The sequence below is a fragment of the Leuresthes tenuis genome, unplaced genomic scaffold (assembly GCF_036924035.1).
Source record: "Leuresthes tenuis unplaced genomic scaffold, fLeuTen1.0.hap1 SCAF_2, whole genome shotgun sequence".
Taxonomy (NCBI): domain Eukaryota; kingdom Metazoa; phylum Chordata; class Actinopteri; order Atheriniformes; family Atherinopsidae; genus Leuresthes; species Leuresthes tenuis.
The window spans coordinates 7,305,037-7,329,064 of record NW_027325356.1 but is presented as its reverse complement, the minus strand read 5'-3'; the positions used below and the strand labels follow the sequence as shown (position 1 = coordinate 7,329,064).

The following is a 24,028-nucleotide window of genomic DNA, read 5'->3' as shown; positions in this document are numbered from 1 at the left end:
ATTGTGATTAAATGAAAGGCAGCAATGGCCTTCCAGGTTGTAGTTCCACAGCCTTCAGTGCCGAAAGACACTTTCAGACTAAACAGTTCAACGAGGGGCTCTCAGAAGGTAATGGAGACAGAGCAGCCCTCTGGCAACATAACCTTTTCTTTAGTGGCATTTTTAGCACATACAGGACATAAACTGACACAAAAGCCAACCTGATAAATGTTTGTTTCCATCTACCTTGTCTCACCACAAACTGTCTAACAAGGAGATTCGTTGACAGGTTCAAAATGTAGCAGTATCACAATCCACAGTGAAAAATCATACGATGGCAATATATCTCTTGGCTGTTTTGTAAATGTACAACAGTAAACATCATATGAAGTGAGCCACAAGTCATAATCGTTAGGCAAAAGATTAAACAACTAAGCCTTATCAATTCACAGATGAGAGCGAAAAGCAATGTAAAACTGGGTTGGAAGATGTTGCAGATGAAAATACTGCAACATGTGGCAGTTCAACAACATGCCTTATAGAGAATATGGTTTGACACTGGATCTATACGTCATCATGTATGCATCATGCATGAGTCTTTTTTACTGACAAGCGGGAATTAGGGTGGAAAACATGGTCATGCTTGTAGCTGTTTTTTGAAAAACTAATATTTTCACTGTGAATAAGCATAGTTCTGTCGTGAAATATGTTTTAGTCCACATAAGGAAATTAAGCATTAAATATATTTTATTGCAATGAAAAACTTTTCATGACTTGCATGATAGCGGTAATTTACTTCATGAAAACACATTTTATTAGCCAGAGCACCTAAAATGCTCATATGTTAAGGGTTACAAGCTTACCAGTACAACTATGTCATATCCGCGCATGATGATAACTAAAAATGTGAAGTAAATATGTGGCTTTATCATTTGACACCAATCCTCAATAACAGACCCAATGTGTGCAGTAACTTTGATAGCGGTCAAACTCTGGGTCTTCTGACACCATTAACTTAAGAAAAAGGGTTTGTCATACACATAAAAACTGTAAGAGAAAAGTCATGATCCTAACACACATTTCTAAAGCTATTATTTGGACGGGTATTTACTTCACTTCTCCCCTGACTGCAACTGCTCTGCACAAGCAATGGTGGTCAAACCACTTCTGATACGCAACAAAAGTTTTCTTTTAAACAATCAATTTGATAATTAAAAACATGCAAATGGTTATTATCTAGGGAAACAAAAAACATAAATACAGACTTGATGTGACTTTTTGCCTCAAACAAGCAGTTTCAGCTTTAGTCTTTGAGCACAACTTGATGTGTGTAGTCACATCAAAACCCCATTTCACTGGGTTCTCTTATCAGAATGAGCAGCTGGAAACAGTCAGCTAGAGACACTGTTTTAATAAACACATGAAGTCGGCTTCATTAGTGAGCCAGATGCAGCAGATAAAATCCGCCATCAGCATTTCAAACAGGAAAACCAATGATCTCTTGCTGCAAATGGTTAGTCTGTTTCTGTTTGCCTCTATCTTAAAGGGCGCAGCAACACATACAATTGCAAAAAATACTGGGACTTCACCAGCTGAACTCTTGTTTATCCCCTAACCGCTTTAGGGACCTGATCAAGTCACCATTGCAAAGCCACATACAGACACAAATGTCCACTACTTCTGTCTACTTTTTTTGCCATGGCGATCATAATGAATGAATGGCCAGCCAACTTGCTACACCCACTGTGAACAGGCTCATTTCTATACATGTAACTTATATCTCTGTGTAAGTTCTTTGCTCCCTCAAAAAAAAGAAAAAAAACCTGCATGTTGTTCGAAAGTAATTGCATATGTACAGACATTAATTTCAGGAAAGAGAGAGCTCTAATATCTTAATTAGAGAAAAAAAAGATATACTCACACTTTTCCAAATGTCTTGGGGACATTGTGAGTCACATGGTTCTGCTAGGAGATAAAAATTCTAAGTATAATTGAATGTGAAAGTTATGTAATGTGTTAGTTGTAAAATATTTGGCCCAAAAGGTGGACACAGTGGGCAGAGTCCTATTCCACACATAAAAATATGAGATGTTACACATACATCTTCGCGTCCCTGGATTTTTATCCCCAAATGTCAACCAGATTTCCTCAGCAGAACCTTTCATCTATTTTCATTTTTTTACGAGGGTGCATAACTCATTTCTTTTAGATTAGCTTGTAGTTGGCATACATTTCTTTTATGCTGTGTTGGTGCAGAGTGCGTCGCGTTTTTTAACTGTCTAAATAACTCTCCCGTCTATGTGTTTTATTGTCCAGCAGAGTCGTGCCACCATTGGCTGTCTTTTACTCTGCATAGTGCTATTTGTCGAATAGATTTAGTACAAAAGTGGGATGGACTTTCCTGTTCAGGTTAGATGTCACAAGTTAATGAGATGAAATTGAAAATACATCACTTTAATATACACTAAAGAATATGCAAGCAAATGTATAACATAAAATATAGATTTCTTTTTATGTCAGTGAGCTTTTTTCACATATCATTCAGTGGCCAAGAGCCCTTCATTTCCACCAACTCTCAACTAAATCCTCTGCTCTCTAATCTCCAGTAAACACTTCCTGACTGTGGAACCACCTTGGCACTGCCAGAGTGTTAGTGCCAGCCCCATAAAACCGTTAGCACAGTTAAGGCACATTTTCTCTCCACTATACCTCACCCCTCGCAGCAAAGGTAAGTTCTTCTGATTATTTCTTCACTTTGCACCGTGGGTGGCAATAATCCTAGTCTGGCAACATCATTTAAAAAGAGAAAGGTCGTCCGTCCAATCCACATATGTCTTAAAGTGTCTGTCTTTAGCAGAAAAGCTTTGCATACTGTAAGTGGTTTTTTTTATGTGTTTTTTCTGTTTTTTGGCCTGTTCCTTCTTCTTTTGTCCTTCACTTGTCAAGACACACCACCTAGATATGTCCAGTTCGCAGTTAATGGCTCTTTGGGATGCACGTTTGGTGCACAAATACCATCTTACGCCTGTCAACCTGTGTCTTTTTAAAATCTAACTGTGATAGAAGACACTATTTGAAATTTATTCTTTGCTAACTTGTGGTATGCATAGACGCAACACCAGTTCATCCCTTGAGCTACTTACGTGGCACTTTTTTTGCTTGAATACGTCAGTATCAAGCAGCTGAACAAACAAAAAACACATTCATCTGAAATTGGGTAGAAAAAGTAGCAGCCAATGAAAAAAAATAAATAAATGAAAAATGTTCAGAAAGCAGAAAGAGGAACTATTGTTAAGAACTACTCCAATTCTTGGAGGCAACATGTTAAGAAATGAGGGGAGGCTCAAGACTTTTGCGCATATATGTATACATATATATATGTACTGTATATTCTTGTAATTTCTTTCCTCCTCTCCATAACTGAATATATTTAGATGTGCGGCAGTGTCATGTTTATGGTTGGATATCTGGAGCACACTTGTCATGAGTTTGAACATATTCTGCTTTCAATAACAGAAAAAAAAGTTGTATTCTCCATCAGAGAGATCAGGATATGGAGTACTATACGAGAAAGCAGACATGTTTCTAGGTGTCTGAACATTTAAAGATGGTAGACAAACACACTTTTTTATTTCCCTCAGTTTACTTTCTCCCTCACTGGCCTCCTTTTCTTTCAGCATAATTTCCCTCTACTGCTGCAGCATAGACCCCTTTTAAGCAGACCATTCAAATAAATATATAGGAGAAGAAAGTACATTGAACAAATGTCAAAAGAAGATGCTGCCAATGCAATCAGAGAACATTTCTCTCCATTTCTTTTCAACTCCCCTCACTGCCTATGCTCTGTGCCTCTCATTCTCCCAGAGCACTGCAGCTCCTCCCTCCGCCTCTCATCAGCTGCCCCTCCCTCTTCCTCTCTTTCTCTGCTAGGTGTAGCATGTATGTGAGCGTGTGTGAGCCAGCAGTGCCGCCTGTGTGTTTACATGTCAGCCTATCAGTGCTGCCGGATTTAGCGCATCTGGAGAGGACGAAGGCATTTCTCAAATGCCCCTCAGACAAGGGATTCTCATCTCGGCATATATCCCTCTTACCCATTTGAATCTAGCCTGCCCTGAATCCCGCATCCCTGACTCCATGCTTTCGGAGGCATTTTGAATTTCCTTGGCAACATGGAGCTGCCTGAATTAGAATTCTCTGCATGACAGTCCTGGTAAGTACTCTGTCTCTATGGTGGGCTTTGAGCACTGAGTCACTGGATCAGATTTATTATGGTGCAGTGGTGGGGCCAAGGGATCGCCAGGGAGCAAATTAATGTCAGGAATAAAATTGTGCACCCCAGGCAAATGGAGGGGATGTAAAGAAAGGGAATTATTCTAAGATGATAGCTCCAGATTTATATTGTGCATTGTCATCCAGATGGGTTTCATTTAGCTCTTCTGCTCTGCAATCTGGGATTATACTGAGGGACCACATATCAATGATGTGGCATCTGAATGAACAGTATGTGGGTTAGATATTTTCCAAGGTGTTCATACACATACATTTGTACTGTAACTACTATATTGTATGTGTTTGTGGCATCCATGCAAAAACACCTATGTTCTACTCTTTTAAATCACAGATAAATGTGAAACAATGAGGACTATCATTTCAGTTTTATGGTTTCCCCCAGGTGTTTTGCCATGGTGGTTTGTTTTTGCTCTCTAATCTGCTCATTAACATTCCTGTTCCTTCAAATGGCAATAAACTTATCAAGACTGACACACATCCTCAGCAAGCATTTGCTGTTGGCCATTTCCAGAGGCGATGAGGGATGCTGGTGCAGGTGTTTGATTTGCCACAGGTTAGACAGATGGATGGCGGCAGTGTTGATGGCGAGGGTGGGCGTGGGGGCGCGACTTTGTTTGATTATTTATGCAGGCCAATTGAACAATATCTCATGATTTAATTTTTATTGCCTGTTGTGTTTGCATCCTTATAATCATGGCTGCAACGCTCCAGCAGGCAGACAGCTATGAAGGGACTCATCCTCTCTGTTTTCAACAGTGCAGTAACGACCACTGCGAGTAATAGACCCCCAACAGTCTCCGAGGATAGGGTTTTCTCTTCATATCGAGGTTTTATGGACTAGAGACAGCTTTTAATTGGAAGCCACTAATCAGGTTATGATGGCTGTGTGGAGTCTCATTCTTCTGGCGTTATTTATGCGTCACTGTGAGCACATCTGCAGCTCCAAAGTTGTCAACAAAAAAACTTGAATTTGCAACCCACGTTTATGACTTGAATTTCTGATTGGTAAAAAAATTAATAATTTAAATCCTCAATGTTACTGTGCAAACACTTTTTCAGAAATCCATGCAATCATTTTTGCAATATATATTACATGCTGTTAGTAGGACCCACTACCCGATTAACGGATTGACGGTATAGAAAATGGATGGATGGATGGATGCTGTTAGTAGGAGTTTGTTGTGTTTGTCTGGTCTGCATGCTTAAGTACTCCAACATTTAAGACTTCAAATGCAATATCAGCAAAGTTTCTGATTATACAGCTTGGACTTCATTTTTCCCCATAGGGCTGTATAAGAAGGCACTTTATACTACCCTGTAATTCAACAAAATGTTCTTCACTGTATTATGACTCTGTATTTGTTAAAGGCATAAGATGACAGTCACATTTTTACAGAGTAATATTACCATTGACTTGACTTTGCCTCCTGAACATCTGGCTCCTTAGCTGCCACCTTTACCCATCTGCAATTTGATGTAAGAGTAAGCAATACAAAAAATGTGTTTGATCTATTTGAAAAAGTCTTTAGCACAACATGAAAATCCCAAACCCTTGATATCTGCCTGCTCTGCTGTCTCACAAACCACCAGCTCAAACACAAGCTACAGCAATGAGAAAGATCCCTGGAGTCATGGTAACTTCAACTGTTAATTTGAAGGCACCTTTACTTGTCAGCTTTGCTAAACAAACACACTTGATTAATAGCAGCTGGAACAAACGACAACAAAAACAAAGCCACAGAAATGGAAATTGTATACTCGTAAAATCAAATTGTATAATAACCAAAGTATATAAAAGACTCTACTCAAACTAGTGTAATGGGAGCAAAGTGTGACTCTTGGAGAATCAGGCATGATTTAAAAATCTGTCTTCATTATAACTCTTTAATTTTCAAGTATGACAAGATAGCACACTAGTGAAGGGAAGCACTGGCATTCTTATATTCTCAAAGACACAGTTAAGTAATAGCAGTAGAAAGTCCCTTGTGTTGCCAATTTCCCACTGGGGTAAAGCAAATAGTTTGAATAAAGAAAATGAGCTTTTCTTCATGTTTTGTCTTAAGTCTATGTAGAAAGACACAAACTGTGCTGCAGTGTTATACTAACGGTGAACAACCATCCATGGCTGGCCACCCTCTGTCGAACAAGTTGATAACAATGGCTTTTTCTGTGCTTTTTTACTAAAAAACAGCTGCCTACTGCAGCTTTACAGAGGGAAGTCAGCAGTGAGACTGAACAAAACATGTGACTGTGTCAGCTGTGAAACCATTACAATGGATAAAAGCCCCTAAACTGCATGGGGGATTTGCAGTCAATTGAAGATTATCTGTAAGTTATTTATTATCTATTATCCATTATTAAATGGATAATTAAAAGCAAGTGGTCATTCAATGAGTAGAAAACTATTCATTCATGCATTATCCATGGATTTAAATAAATATCCAAGTTGTTGAGATCTCAACTTATAATATTCTACCAACGGTATTTCTGAGTGTCTATTGACATTATTTAGGTGTAAAGTCAAACACCAAAGCACTGCCACTGGCACATTTTGGATTTAAACTATCCTAAAACTACCAATGGCATGAACAGAAAATGGCAACTAGATTTTTAATTGCATTTATTAGTATGTCAATTCAATTGTGTTAGCCCTACACACAAGCAAACCTTTTGAGTAAGTTGTTATTAGGTGTTTGTTTATGATGAGACTTTGTTAATTAGATTCATCGCTAACTACAATACTGCCTGAATGACTGTTTTGTTGTTCGGACAAGACACTACCACAAACTCAGTGAGACGGACAGCAATCTAGTTGGTGAAATGGCAGACATGCTTAAAGATAATACTTTTCTTCAATCACAGCCACACAAATCAGTAGCTATTTTACCAATAAACTAGGTGCCTTTGACTTCAGGGCCCCAATCCATGGTCCATGTCAACATATCTAAAAACACCTCATATATCTCATATGGTAAAGTTTGGTTTCAAAGAATTGCTTCTTCTCAAAGTCAATCTGTAATCTTTTTCTAATGCAGTATAAGTGAAATAAAGTTAGATAACAGAGTAGACGACAAACTCCCTTTACTGAGACATCTCAGGAAAGAACGAAGCTGCTTCCCTGCTATGGTCCAATCATTTTCAACTGTTTAGGAAACAAAATCTCTTTGGTTAAGAAATGTAAATGTTTTGATAATTCACCTTTGAACTTGTTTGCGTATATTAAACCAAATTAATTAATCTTGCATATACTGAAATATGAACACATTTATAAGCAGACATCTTTTCACTTGTTTGTTAATCTCTGTAGAAAATAATAGTTGATATGATCAGTGCCATATAATAACATTTCTTCCTAATGCCAATAAAATTCATTATCTTGTCTGTGTTATTTATCTTCAAAATATTATTGCTGTTTCAAATCATACATATTTTATTGTATGTATGCATGATGATATAGGGTATGTAATGTCTAAGAAAATGATAGACGTGTAACTAGGATCAAATCAATAAACAAACAAACAAACATGTTACAGTACAAAAAGCTATAGAATACAAGCAGGTAGACACTAGCAAAGCAGTTCAGCCATTTTTATTCAAAGTGCTTTGTTCCATGCTGCCACCATATGCTTAATATTCTAAGATGCAGTAGTTTACATAATAACAAAAACATGCCAATTTCCTCACAGTAAATATAGGATCATCAAAGTGAAGGTAGCTCAAATGAAAAAGGAGGGAAGCTGACAAGTCACATATTTGTGGAAGTAAGGGGGAAAAATATTTGAGGAAAATATAAACAAATATATTGAAATAAAAGCCACACATAGCCACATGCTGTGAGAGTTAACTGTACATGCAGTGTGAGGGGGACTGTTACAGGATGAAAAATGTTACTTTCATCTCAAGTTTAATGGTCATTTTTCTCAAGCCTGATATTGGGTTCTAATTATAGACCATTTTATTTACAGCTAAAACCAGGGCACTTCTGCACATAACAGTTCACTTGTGCTGGCCCAGAAATGAGCAATGGCTAAACTAGCCAGAAAACATCTAGGATGTTACTATGAAAGCTTTTTCTGTAACAAGATCCATCTCAGATAAAGATGCAGCAACATGATGGGTAACATCAAAGGATACAGTGAAAGTGATTGTGGTGAAAGCTCTCAGACTATGTGTTTATACAGTGTCTCCAGGATGGATAGGTGACAGACAGAGGCAGATCTGTCACAGGATACTCAAATTTGCGTTCTACAAATGTATTCAGAAGGTCACAGTCCTGCAGCTCTGCAGCAGCTCTCCTCATATAAATTTAATTATAACAGCTTTATGCTAAATATGAGACGGTCAGAGGCAGCAGTCGTCGGAATGAGAACTGAGGCTGCCTGATCTTTGTGTGCTTGGGTGGCTTCAAAGTCAACACAGCACGACTTATAATTATATAATATGGAGCTGATCACAGTGGACATTTTGCAAAGGCCATCTCTTTCCATTTACCTGTCTTTACGTCATTCTTCAATTTTACTCATATGTCTAAAAAGTTGTAAAACAAGTGGTCTGTTTTCTATGTATTTTACAGATGTATGGAAAGTTTGTACATTGAATTTATGCTTTACTGACAGCCCACACTCGAAAGAACACATTTAATAGGTAGATAGTTTTTTAAAGTCGCAAAAATAAGTGTCACAATGAAGACATAAATTAGGTGAAATTTTCATTTTGTATTTCATGTTATGCAGAGTCGTGTTTAAGTAACATGGTGCAAATCTGTAACCATGCATTAATGAATTATCAAAGCTGAACCATGTCTTTTTCATAGCTGATCCTGACCAAATACAACTGACAGCGAAGTAGAAAAATGAATAGTTGTTGGTCAATAGTGGGTCAGGTGTGTCTCGTTCTCTGTTGTGAAAGTTTATATTGTAACGTCACCATCCATCTCCTCCTTCCTCCTTATTAGTGCTTTTGAACATTTATTAGCTGTGCAAAATCAAAATCTGTGAACCTTTCACATAAAGCATAAAATAGGCGTGTTACAATTTGCAAAAGGAAATGTTAGCATGTAAAGTTCCGGAGGCCTTTAAAACATAGTGATTGTATAATTTCTTAAGATGTTTGGTAGTTTCATCTAATGTAAAAACATAGATATGTTATAATTTTGAAAGGCAGATGCAGGATGTAGATATACAACTACTCTGTATCCCAGAATTATCGCCTACCACTAATTGTCAATGACTGAAATTCTATATTTAACTGTCTTGCTTTAATTTTAAAAAAAAATTCTTATAACTCTTTTTTCATGTTTTACCTATACAAATAGTCTCTTTTTATTCAGCTAAAGCACATCACATTAACATCTAATGAACTGTGTGATCTAAAAAAAATTGCATTACACTAAAAGATAGAAAGGACAATAATTCATTCCTCTTCATGTCTTTATCCTTAAAGCTATGATAACTGTGGAAGTAAGCAGTTACTACTCTGGGATTTGTATGCTGCATTTCTAATTCAAACACCACAAGCTGATGCATTCCTTGAAAAGGACTCAAGGAGCTAAAAAAAAATCAAAACTCTGAGAAAGCATTTTGAAAACACTATTCATAGCTAAAAGTCTTATTGCATCAGAAAAAAATGGCAAGGCACTCCGGCGTACTTATTCCGCTGCTAGTTAATTGATTAAAAGAACTCAAATTTCTCTTTGTACCTTTTAGGAAGAGTTATAAGAGGCTTGACAGAAGTTAAATATTCTTTAGTTAGCATTCAATCCTTTCTTTTCAATTACAGCTCAAAACATCTTATATTATATTCCCTGATGGTGAGTAAAGGATAAAGGTTAGTGTAATTTCCAGCTTATCCTACTTGACTTTCAGAAGGAATGGGTTTAATGAAGAATGAGCCTCTTCTTTTTAGACTGTCAATGAACAAAGAAACATCTGCATGGCGATACTGAAACAGTTGTACAGGAGTACAGAAAGAATAATTTGTGGAAAAGTTCCTTGGATACATTGGTCATGGGGATGGAAATCCGACTGGCATTTTACATTTTGAGCCAGTACAAATTTAGCAGAATGCAAATATCTCAACTTTATGCCTTCAAGTAGACCTCAATTCAGTAAAATACTAATCAAGGCAGCATGTTAAAGCCATAAAAAGATTTTATTTTTAAAAAGTTCTATGGTAAATTACATTTCCCCAAACAATTTTTTCATATCAACACAAAATCAAACGGACATCCGCAGGAGGACAAAAAAATCGCCTTGGCTCTGTGCCGCCTTCAGACATCTCTCGTTACTTGTTTTGGTTCACTAGTCTGGTATAGTCCCTATGGCTCTCACTGACCCCGCACATAAAGCTGTGGGTAACAGCTCCCAGCTCAAAAGCTTCCGACTCAGAGGTTCCCACACACTGCTTGTATGCTGCCTGACTGGTTTGAAATGGCAGAGCAGGAGCTAGTAGCTTCTGGAGAGTCGAGAGCCTGGTAAAGACAGTGAAACATATAGGCGCCCAATGAGACACAATAAATAAAAGGCCAAACAAGCTCCGAAATGAAAGTAATTACCAGACCATTTCTCAAGCAACCTGGCAGTTCAGAGTCCAGAAGAATGTGTAGAATCCAAATGCATACTGAATGAGTAAGTAACCATGAGTCAGCCTTAGGCCATTTTCTATTGGCTCTCATTACTCACAAGAACACCATAGTACTCGCAGGCTCTTAAGCTATGGCTTTGTTTTCAAGTGCACTGTCTGATTCTATTTAGCTGCTCACCGTAGCCTTGAATATAAACTAAGACGAACAATTCAGCAAAAATATTTTTGTCTTTAAGATCTTTAACAAATAACAGCTAGAGAGTTTACAATGTTGGAAGACACCACTATTTATTTTTCTGTTTAATAAGCAGAGATTTTATGACGCTAGGTGGCAAGGTGAAGAATGGGCAAAGGAAGAACTTATCAACTTCTTGCATAAGACCTGAATTTGAGTCACTTTTCTCAAGTTTGAAAACAGGAATTTGAGTCCACATACATAAGGAAAAGCCAGAAGTTAACAATTAAAGCTTAATCTCTTAATGGGCTTTAATAAATGTATAGTTTCTTCAGAGGCTGAAAAAAACAAAGGATTTAGAGGACAAAAAATTTTGTAAGGTTTTTATAAAAAAAAACAATGTTTGAAGAGGTTTTCTCCAAAAGAGCAAATGACAGCCATTCCGGCTTTTCACTGCCAGCATGTTATTGAGTGAAGCAATACTATAACTGATTTATCACAGAAAGTCAGTATAAAGACAGTGTTTAGGGCGTGTGAAAAATATAAGCTGGGTTTGCACTTTTCATTCATATATTTGAAGTTCCACACACATCTTTTTAAGAGCTCTGGTCGTTGGCACATTTCGCTCATTTGTACACCATTAGCATCTAAGCTCACAGCAACACACAAATTTTATTGAGCCCGGCACTGGTGAAGCATTCTTCTGTTGGTATTTCATGACGATTGACAAACAGATCAGTGCATCACGGCCACAGTGGTAGTAACGTTAATACTAGGTACTGATTTAAATAAGTTAGTCAAAGATCAAGATCATAGTAGCATAAACAACTTGATTTCTTATGATTTAATGATAACTACATTTTCACTAAATTTCACACATATTCAGCAAGGGTGTTTTCAGAGCATGGCATGCTAAAGAACAATGTGCATAATTTACATTCAACCCAGTACGGTGCTCTTCAGTTGCATATCAAAATTTCTTCCTAGAGAGGTTCCATGAAAATTATTTTGAGCATCCCTGACAAATATCAGTGATGGCTCAAGATGCTTTAAATGCCAAGTTATCTTAAATCGAAATGGAAATGTTGAATTGATGTTTATCAACAGTTCATGACACAATGAGCGGTTTACACTACCTTGAAGTCTTAGTTGCACTATGGACGATCAGAAATTATATGCAGGTCTCATCCACTGACCACACAGGAGGTGAGGGCACTCTGATAGTGAATCTGATTATTTCCCGACTGACAGCGCAGGAGAGGAACATGTCAGATAGATGCAATTATTACTGACTTTCTATTGGCGAGACCTATTGGAATGCCTTGGTCCTACTGGTCCTACGGAGGTGTGTACACAGTCTGTAGCCTTAACTTGACGGGGCAATGAAGCATGAAAATGTTTGTTTCAAAAACACATATTATATGCATTAGGGTGAACTGTTAAATGCATTGCAGCATTCAGTGTTAAAAGTCTATCATTTATTGATTTGGTGTACAAAAAAGAGAAAGTGTTTTTATATTTTGTTACACCAGCTTTACAAGTGATTACACCACAGTGTGAGATTGTAGAAAGATTTGTGCTAAAATAAGTAATTTATCTGGAAGCTTAGAACCTACTTGGCCAACCTCAATCACTACCATCTACAATCCTTGATAACTGGATAAAGGTTTTTTTAGTCCAAGTTAAAGGCTCTGTGAGATGGACAAAGAAAATGTAAAGTAATTTGTCTTTGTTTCACTAACCAAAGCTGCTGCTGCTGATGTTGTTTAGGTAGAGAACAGGCAGCCGTGATCATTTCATGTTCCTTGCCAGCTCCAAAGCCATTCATCTCCAGTGTCACCTGTCAAACTGATAACTATTCACTATGAATAAAATGGATTTTAATACACTTGTATCTCCCTGACTTTGTTTCAAAAGCAAAAGCGCGAAAGGCTTAAGTCCTTTGTTGTGTTTTTCTTTGGGGTTTTTTGCAATAAACTTGTAGACCTGTGCTCAAAAGCCACCCGAAAAACTTTAGTTATTCCTTCATAATTTAGTGTACTAGTGTTTCTAAAGTCCTTGAATGACTTTTTTTTGGCCAATGTAATGTTTACAATAACATGGGAAAAAGCTTTTTTATTCCAAAAAAGGAAATAATCTGAAAACTCATCGCAATAATTTTGTGTGAATATCATTTGGCTTCTGGTCACTTACCAGAAGCCAAATGATATCTGGGTTTTCTGGGGAGGTCTTCGGAAACTTAAGCCCTTCTGAAATTTGAAATTATGAATACCAAGCTCTTTATTTTAGAGAAAAACTATAACAGAGCTACAGTATTATTATTTATGTTGTGTTATAGACACACAGAAGCCAGGTCAGTTAAACACTTACTGCATGAAACATAACTTCAAAAAGAACCCCTCTACATTTGCACAGCCTGCACAACCTTCATTATAATTATCCTGACTCCTATTGCCATTTTCCTTCTCCTTCCAAAATAAACGTAGACACGGTGTCTTGACTGCAGCAACTTCTGAGAAAAAAGTTTGTGCGTCTCTGGCTGAAAGCCCGAGAGCCTATAGGACACATCTGTCGCAAAGAGAAAGATTGAGAACTTGATGACCCCATGCAGGTGTGCTTCTGCATCTCAACAGGGGTAGTTCCATACACTGAAACATTTTGTTCTGTCTAAGCATCTAATCCTGGCTGATGGATCATCAATCCATGCACTTTCCTTTTAGGTTTGCAAAGGTTATTAACTTAAACGTTGACTTACATGGAGGATTGGCTTTCATGGGATTTTTCTTATCTAGCTGCTCATTCTGGTGGAGGGTGAGGATAAACTAAATCCTAAATACAGATTTGAAGTGTTTGTTCTCATCGAGGATTTATTCTAGTATTTGGCCATATACATTTGTAAAGGTACATTGCCAGGCTGTTTGCACATAATGTACATCTCCAGGTCAGTCATGAAAAGCACAAACATTGTGACACATTGTAGGTATAGATCAGCCTTTAAATGTCCTGTGAGACCTGTCCACTTCAAAATCATGCAGCCCATAAGGTTCTGATTCTTGTTTTTAGTCGTTTGCTCAGTTGAAGTGAAATCATGCCTTGAACACAAACATACCAGTGAAGGCAATCTTCATCACTTAAATCCTTTACATATTTATTGTGGTACATTTCAGCAGTACCCTCACTTCCTTTCATCCTCACTATTCTCTAAACAGCTGCAGAGTAACTAAAGCTTGTTTGGGATATGTTTGCTGCTCAACAACAAATTATGTCTAACAAGCAAGTTCATACTAAAAATGAGAAAAACTGAAGCTTCAGTTGGATAGTAATACATTTAAAATCATGTAATAAAGCATGACTGGCAAAAATACGCAGGGTGTGCAAGTCAAATTATTCATTGTTTTCCTAAAGGATACCATTTTTGCTGTGTATACTGTGAAAAAAAAACTAAACAATGAAGTTAAAGCTTTTTAACTTCAATCAATGCTCATGATCAAAGAATGAATGCATTGATGGTAAAAGTACACATGAAAGACAAGCAGAAGGAAAAAAATTAAGATCACTACAAAGGTGCATCAACAGGCAGCACTGCTCAGCAAATAACAAAAGGCAAAATTATTTAAATAAAGATGCAAGACAGTGGTGATATGTTGAGACAGGCGACTGTTCAATGGGGGACAGTGTATAGTTTATAGTATCATAACAAAAGCTGATTGCAATAAATGAGAAAGCTTGCAATCACAATTTGGTTAGCTTGCAGTAGTTTTTCATAAACATTTTTTCCTGCCTCCAGCAGAGAAGATTGAATAATCTTTCCTTAGAGGGCCCTGTTACCCTTCTAATGTAAATATCCTAATAGCCTTTCCAATTTTCTGCAGCACAACAAAGGTATTTAATAACTGAAAACAGCCGAAAGGTATATATGCACTGATGCATAGAGCTAATTTGTCTGTAGACTGCTTGCAGACATTCATTGACCCATGAAGTGCACACCTTTCTCTCAGTTTGACCAGCATCAAACCACACAAAACTGTGCAGCCAGTCGGGGCAACAAGGGACTAATGTTGAACAAAGACTTTCTTTTGAGACACGACTATGACAGGGTGAGAAGTCCACAGAGGCAATGCAAGCAGTCATAAAAGGGCAGAAAAAAAAAAGGCTTGTCCACTCATATTGTTCCCCTGCACAATGCTATCAAAAGATGAAAGGAGACAATCAAAGTGGGCACATTTACTGTGGCAAAATAGATCAAGGCAAATATTCCCTCACGTGACAAAAGTCTTTCAAGCCTCTCATGTAAAAACTTTAAACTGCATTTGAGGACAGTCCGATAGATGATAGGCAGTTACCAAGTGCCAGAGTGGAGGTGGTGCTATTTTCACCTTGTGAGTCTGTCTGTGTGTGTATATTTAAAAAAAATAAACATTACATATTGAAAAATCGGGTGTGTTGCGATACCATTTCATTGTAATAACCGATATCAAAGATCTGTTTCTGTCAAATAAACATATTTTCAAGAATAGTTGTGGTGTGAGAGTTTAGTGGCATGTAGGTGCTGTGATTCCATTATAAGGTGGCCTCTACAGTAATGCTTTCCTCAAGGTCAAAACAAAATGGTTAAGAAGCAGTAGACATGCACCATAAGGCCCGATTACATCAACAGTACTTCTTCTCTTACCACATTCTGAATCATGAATCATGCATCATGCATTCTGCATCAAACAGATAATGTCTCCTACATGTTTCCTACATTTAATTCTTAGTAATCTTTCAGTATACTGAGGTTCAGAACCTGTCACCAGCAATCAATCTTAAGCGTGTGCTTACCCTGCAAATTTAACTAATTGTTCAAATGCACTTAAACATTTTTACACAATAAGCCATATTATTATGACCACAAAACTACTTTTAATTCTGGACCTCTTAAGGCCTCAAAAAAAGCTCTGACCAACGTGTTGGGGGGAAGGCGTTAACAGTAGATCTTTTGGGCTCTATAAGTGGTGGGGTGGCGTCACCTCGGATTGGTCTTGCTTCCTATATAAATGTAGATCATTTTAGACACACAGAGTTTGTACGCAGGGGAACATCTCAAACTCAACTACAGTGACAGAGTGCTGTTGCCATGGGTGTGACAGCTCTGCAGATTTGTTTAGAACATTGCATTGAAAGAAGATGGCCAGTGTAACTAACATTACATGTCAGTGGTTGTCATGTTATGCCCAGTCAGTGTAAAGTCAGTCCATTTTAGAATATATTTCATCATCCAATTGGAAAAGCCTGAAAACATGCTAACCATTTAGAAATGTGCGTCATTACTGAAATAATAGTGAGAAGTCAAATGAGACCTTTCCAGCTGTCATTCTGTTAGTATGCTTCTTTCATACACACACACCTGACTGATACCTAAAGTATCTGACATATGCAGCCAACGGAAATAAATGGTTCCAGAAGAAGTGAAAATGCAAGCTGCCATTATTGTTCCACTAGGACTCCTCAGACCTCAATCCAAGCAGCTTCAGCATCACAACCTTAATTTACTACGAGTGTATACTTTGTATTGCTGCAATAGAATAGAATAGAATAGAAATAGAAATAGAATAGAAAAATACTTTATTTATCCCCCAGAGGGGGAAATTCAAATAACAATAACATAATTACTCTACTCTTCCTTATCGCATTCAAATTTTTTTTTCAAAGGTACAACTGCATGGTAGACAGCCAAACAGGTTCTAAAACACGCTACACTAAAATCTGAAGCACTCTTCTAAAACATTAGAACTGATGAAAGGCCCTGCAGAGCCTGTTCAGCTCCCACACATTCTGACACCATAATGAATATTTGGACAGAGTGTGCATCAACATCTCATCATGGACTTTTTTTCCCCTTTGAAAACTAAACGATATATTATCAAAAATAACAAGTCAACAGATTTCAGGATAACATGGGAATTCAAGTACCCGTTTGTGTTTTTTTACAACCCTAAAAGTCACATTTATCAAAAAAATTTAAATTTAAATAAATATATGAAGCTCTCTTGTGAGACCATACCACAGATATAAGTCATATTTAATCGTATGATTGATGTGAGAAGCAGAGCTGAAGTGCCCCTGAGTCAAAATCAAATAAGGGTTCCAATTCCTCTGACAAGCTACCTCTCTATCCATCTATCACAGCTTGGTAGTAAACAGTACATTATATCACTGCAAGGTCAATAGCTAGGCAGTGGCATGGGATGTTTTTAAGTTTTTAAATGTTAAAGGAGCCATAAGATGTACACTGACATGTTTGGCTGCCAATTAAAAATCGTTTTTTACAAGCAGACACAATGTGTCAGCAGTATTGACAGTAACTGTTTTCAGCACGTTCAGAAGCGCAGTATGATGCTTACTTTGTGTGACCATGACCAAGCCCTTTTATTGATTGGCTGATTCCATTACTTCTGGGGGAAAGTCACCGTAATGAAATTCTATGCAGGGAAAGGGAGAATACAACTAAAATATTTGCCAAGTTGTGGAGTTGAAAGCATTTTTACTGATTATTATTTTGTACAGAAACTACAAGAGTTAAGATAATATTTTTGCAAATGTGAGCTGAAATGTATTCAGCTCTACTGAATGTTATATCTAGAAAAATGACACAATCGATTTGTGACTCGGAGAAAATCATTTCTATGTTTTATTATGAAACTTGTAAAATGGGTTGGAATTTCAAGAAACAGTCACAGATTTAATATATATTCAAATTAAACTATTGATTTTAGTGTTACATGTTGTTTAACATTTAAGTCACAATATATTCTTGTTTATTTTATTTCTTTTTTATAAATTTGAATGATGTTTCCATATTAGTCTACTCATAGAAACCTCTTAATATCAAAGCTTTTGTTTCTTAAAATCAACTAAATGTAAAAACCCTATATTTTTCCATGTCTCGACAGGTAAACACTAGGATGGTGTCCGGAGAGGCAGGAGGGCACAGCTACTTGGTGGCGTGCTGGCAGCCCATCCTGATCCTGATGCTGGGCACCGTCCTTTCTGGTTCCACCACTGGCTGCCCCTCTCGATGTGACTGCAACGCCCAGGAGCGTTCAGTTGTGTGCCATCGACGGAGACTGGCAGCTCTTCCCGAGGGCATACCCACTGAAACGAGGCTATTAGACCTTAGCAAGAACCGTCTGAAAACTCTTGGGCCTGAGGAGTTCATTAATTACCCTCAGCTGGAGGAGCTGCAACTCAACGAAAACACTATTTCATCCATCGAGCCTGGGGCTTTTAGCAACCTCATGAATCTTCGAATTCTAGGTTTGCGCACCAACCAGCTGAAACTCATTCAGCTGGGAGTATTCACAGGCCTGACCAATCTCACACAGCTGGATATAAGTGAGAATAAAATTGTCATTCTGCTCGACTACATGTTCCAAGAGCTATACAACCTGAGGGCTTTGGAAGTTGGTGACAATGACCTCGTTTTCATCTCACCACGATCATTTCATGGCCTCAGCAACCTTGAAAGCCTCAACATAGAAGGATACAAACTGGCCTCGGTGCCAACTGATGCCCTTAGCCATCTGCATAACCTGTTGTCACTTCGATTACGCTACCTGAATGTCACTGTCATAAGGGATTACTCTTTTAAGAGGCTGTATCGACTGAGAGCGCTGGAGATCTCTCATATGCCTGCCCTTGATACCATGACACCAAAATGCTTGTTTGGACTTAACCTCACATCTTTGTCCATTACAAACTGTAATCTCACTGTCATCCCCTACCAAGCCATCAGCCACCTCAGGTACCTTCGGTTTCTGAATCTGTCTTTCAATCCTATTCATTCTGTGGAAGGGAACCAATTATTCAATCTCCAGAAGCTCCAGGCTTTTCATTTGGCAGGTGGAAGATTGGTGGCCATTGAGCCCTATTCTTTCCGAGGACTCAACCACCTCCGTGTTTTCAATGTATCAAGCAATAGCTTGAGTACCCTGGAAGAGTCCGTCTTTCACTCAGTGGGAAACCTGGAGACCCTGGCTTTGTATGACAACCCTTTGGCCTGTGACTGTCGCTTGCTGTGGGTCTTCCGCCGGCGATGGAGACTCAATTTTAACAAACAGCAGCCCATGTGTGCTTCACCTGAGGTTGTGCAAGGAAAAGAGTTCAAAGATTTCCCAGATGTTCTCCCTCCTAACTATTTCATCTGCCAGAAATCAAAAATTGTGGATCACAACATTCAAGAAAGCCATGTAGATGAAGGAACAACAGTTCATTTTGTATGCCAGGCTGAGGGTGATCCAGTTCCTGTGATAATGTGGCTGTCCCCTAAAAAGGAATTCATCACTCCTAAGACTATGGGGTCAAGACTTTCTGTGTCAAGTGAGGGTACACTTGAGGTGCGCTACGCACAAATCCAGGACAATGGCACCTACTTATGTATTGCAAGTAATGCAGCAGGTAATGACACCAAAGCTGCTCACCTTTTTGTGCATAGTTACTCCCCGAATTGGCCCCACCAGCCAAACAAGACATTTGCTTTCATTTCCAACCAACCAAGCGATGAAGGTGCTAATGTGACCCGGGCCACAGTTCCATTTCCATTTGATGTAAAGACACTTATCATTGCAACCACAATGGGATTTATATCTTTCCTTGGAGTCGTCCTCTTCTGTCTTGTAATATTATTCCTCTGGAGTCGAGGGAAAGACAATACCAAGTCAAGTATTGAGGTTGAATATGTGCCACGTAAAGAGGAAACGGAGGAAGCCAGTCCAACTGAGGCATCTGTACAATTCAATATGAAAATAATGTGAACAACAAAAGGAGGAAAGGAGGCCATGTAAGCTTACAAACTGCAGTCAGGATGCATACTATCCGTAATTATCATATGTACTCATTTTATGAGCGATAGAAATTGCACAGCAGCAAATGCATCTTGACACTATACCCTCCAAATTATTATTTTTTTTTTACTTCAGGGACGGAATCTTTCAACGCAAATGTTGAATTTCAAATACCAAGATTTCTGTAAATTTCTATTGGTGGTTCTCAGTATGTTAACATGCACTCAACAACCTAATTAGAGTACAGAACCAAATAAGGGGAACAAGGGAAACAAATGAATAAAGCACACTATACATTATGACGAAGTTCATATTTACAAGGATTTAGATATTAGCAGATACTTTTTTTTAGGCAAAAAAAAGATATTCTTGTTGTTTCATTTGTCTATTTTTTGCGCTGATAGACATACAAAGCACAAGGACACAACATAAGTGTCCATGTTCTGGTGCCTATAATACTTAGATAAAAGCAGCTGACAAGTGTGACAACTGCTTTTAGATAAATTGATAAGAAACAGAAAAGAGTTATATTTTCGCAGAAAAAAATGTGCTTTCTAAAAGATACACTTAAAAGATAAAAATCAAAAGAGGGTAATCGGGCTCAACATTAACGGCCGTACACTTGCCAAAGGCAAATAAACTGTGAGTTTGGGCAAGTGAAAAGCCTCATGAAGTTGTCCAATGAGGCAAGTAAAAGCAAATACAATGTAGTTTTACCATTGTTAGCCATACACTAGCCATCAATGCTGCTTTGTGTCAAATCTGTCCACCAATCACAAGCTGCGTTCGCAATTTGTGGACCAATCAGACTCTGTTGGATTTACAATCTCAAACACACAGTTACAGAGGCCACCTGGATTTGGGTTTATGATGGTCTTTTAACCATGTAGGTTTATTCAAATTGATGAAAAAAAGCCAATAAAACTAAACAAAAACAAGCAAAAAAGAAACATAACATGCCACAAAGTGAATGAAATGAGTGAATCAAGAGAACAGCATGAAGTCAGTTGTTATTCTTCAGAAGATCTCAAAGAAAGTAGACATGTACGTTTGAATTAAAATCAGTGACCAACTAATATTGGGGCTTATCTGTTAAATGATAATTGTTACGTTTACACCATAGTAGCAAGGTAGCATTAAAAAGGTATGATAGACTGAGAAGTTCCCATAAACTTGGACAAGTGCTGGCCCATGATGTTAATACAAAAACTGAACCTGTCAACACTTAGAAATAAGTTTTACAAATGTACTATTTCACATCAACAAGAAAAACCATCTGGGTCAATTGTGTAATATCAATGTTGTTATTAAACATATTAATTTGCTGACAGTTTCCGTTATTACTGTGGGAGCACCAATGTAAGATTACTACAATTATTTTTGATAGTTTAACTTTACTGGCATTTCAGCAGTCTTTAAAATGTAAGTTTTTTATTTTTACACTAAAATTTCATATTTTTCACTTTGGTGAAAAAATTTATCTTGCTGACATCCATAACAATGTTGATACTGTACAGGTTTTCTTTTTTATGGTATAATATAGATGAACGTAGAAATAAACCTAAAATGGTACTAATAGTGAAAGAACAGTTTCTTAAAAACATTTAACAAAAATGACAGATTTTAGCTAGCTGATACTTGTCAACAAATTTTTGTTCATAAAGTTAAAAGAAAAGAAAAACAGCCCCTCCCTAGCAAATCATTTTCTTTTTAGTGTAATGTCATCCTTGGCAGATACAGGATTTATAAATAGCAAAATACTCATGTTGATGATCCTAAATACAGCACACTGTACTTGCACAAATGGTCACAGCCAAGGTTAGGTTTTGTATATAACTACTTATAATAACTGACTAAATCCCTGTTGAATTTTTTTTCTTCTTTTTTTTTTTTATTTTACTGTCTCACGTTCTTCATTTTGGAAAAGTAAGTTTGGCTTCTGGGCAACTATAATATATAAGCTTAATGTCAAGGCCTGGTAATATTAGGAAAATATTAGTTATCAAATATAAAAAAATTGTTTTATCTTGTCAGTGAATTAGATACAGATGCATAGCTGTACCTCACAACCAATTCCGCAAATCAGCGGCCTTTCTACTACTTTCCAACATCAATAAATTGTGTTACATAAGTTTTCTCTTGGCACTCTAATACTGTTGTCCTTAAGAATCCAAAACTTCAAATAGTAAATATCTTCACAGGCAAGTAATTTTGTCAACCAAGTTTCAAGTTTACTGTATCTACAACTCAATGGTTTGAGTATTTCCTTAACATGGTAATGGTCCAATTAAAAGTGTGCATGTTAACACACTGAACAAGGATAAAGTCACAGTTTGTGCTCCTTTCAGCCAGAAAAGGACAGTTGACATTAAATGTGTTAAAATGTTGCGATATACATTTTTTTCTGTATTTTCTTCTTCCTTGTACATTACGCTATGGCACAATAGTATTGCTTTTGATGGCTGTGGGTTTTGAACATACTGCAATCCAAAGAGCAGATTAATTATCTAGTAAACATGTTTTTGATGTAACCAAACTGAAGGAGAGTGTTATTGCTTTTCATGGTGCATAACTACTGAGTAACAACTTATTAAGTACAACAAAGTGGATTTGTTTACCTATGTGGCAGCTCAATAAGCGTGAGCACTCTGTTCAAGTCCTGAAGTTATGTCACTTTACATTTCAAAAGTAGTGAAATTTATGAAATTGTTGCCTTAAGAACCCAATTTCCAGCTTTATGCTGAGCAATACTCAATATTTATATGTAATATGGAGTTTCATGCCACATAAGGATTTTATGTTGTCCAATTAATTTCACAGTTGAGGTCTGCTCTGAAGATTATGTGTTCATTAACTCTTAAAATACCTGTTAAAAAAGGAACGGGAAATGGAAATTCTATTAAAATAAAGAGCATTTTATACTACAGGGTATGTATTTTATGCTAAATGAATGGAGTTGAATGATCTCTTGAACTGCAAGTAATTTTCACAAAGCTAATTGCTTTATTTAGGAGGCATAGAGTAAAGTGAACTTTAACAGAACCTCTGCAGTACTTTTCTAAATACAGTACTCGATGCTGTTACATGCCAATGAGCTTGTAAACTCCTTTAGTGCTTTCAGAAGTGGTGGTGATATCACATATATACACTTTCAAGGGAACATTTGTCCATCTGTGTAAACAAGACCATATAAGACCACTGTATCCTTACTTATCTGTCAGAACTGTCTCTTTTCTTATTTCATTCAACTTAATGTTAACTTAGGCTTAGTGCAAGCATGGTTGTGGTTCACACAGCTGTGAAAGTCTAGTTCAATACAACGATATCTTACAGCGTGCTTTCTACTCAACAATTTCATTCATGGTTATTTGCACTAGAACAGAATGCCTGTCAACTGTTCTGTGGTCCTTGTTCATCCTGTCACTCACAGAACAGACTGCAGTTGTGTAGTCAGCTGCCTCATTTACAGCATGTCTGTATTCTTAAAATATTAAATAATGTCTCGCTATCCATGCTTGAAGCAGCTAGGAGGAGCTTTAGGGACAGACAGTCTTGCACAGAAAGTAAATAAGGTTTGTCAAAAAGGTTGCTACAATGTGAAAATTAAAACACATGAGTGGGTTGTTAGATATATTTGGGTGGTTGGCCCAAGTCTTAACATTGTGTGGGAAACCCTGCAAAATTTTATTGATTCAAACTTTGAATTGCAAGTTGGCATTCCAAAAACATCTCAATAATTGTAAGCTATCATATGAGGTAGTTCACAATCTAGATTAGCATTTTTATTTGACAGAAGGTTACATTATATAAAAAAGAATAATACATTTAAAAATTTGCAATTTGTAAAATTTAAATGAGAGAATCCATCCAAAAGCCATCAAGATTAGCGGATTAATAGTCTGGAGTTCTTGCATACACTGAAACAAATTTTCTGTAGAATAAACATGAAAAAAACCATGGAGCAAATTTCAACACCCATAAAAAGTATACTGATTAATTCAACAACAAATGTAAGTTTAGTATTTGAACCTACCCAATTAAGTTGAAACCACACCCCACAAAATAAGTTTAATTAACTCTAGTAGATGGTGTTGAAACATCATATTTTGATAAAGCAGAATTGCTTAAATAAAATTAAGAAATTGTTCCATGTTTCTTTTTCTTTTCAACATTTATCAAA

At 37.2% G+C, this 24,028-nt stretch overlaps 1 protein-coding gene across 1 annotated transcript; it reads left to right on the top strand.

Moving 5' to 3' along the window:
• The first annotated feature begins 3,919 nt into the window (after window positions 1-3,919).
• lingo1b (leucine rich repeat and Ig domain containing 1b) lies at window positions 3,920-23,311 on the top strand. The gene is made up of 2 exons (XM_072380006.1): window positions 3,920-4,189; window positions 17,959-23,311. Exons 1-2 carry the CDS (start codon window positions 4,178-4,180, stop codon window positions 19,816-19,818), a joined length of 1,872 nt encoding a protein of 623 aa, XP_072236107.1. The 5' UTR covers window positions 3,920-4,177; the 3' UTR covers window positions 19,819-23,311.
• Window positions 23,312-24,028: the final 717 nt, after the last annotated feature.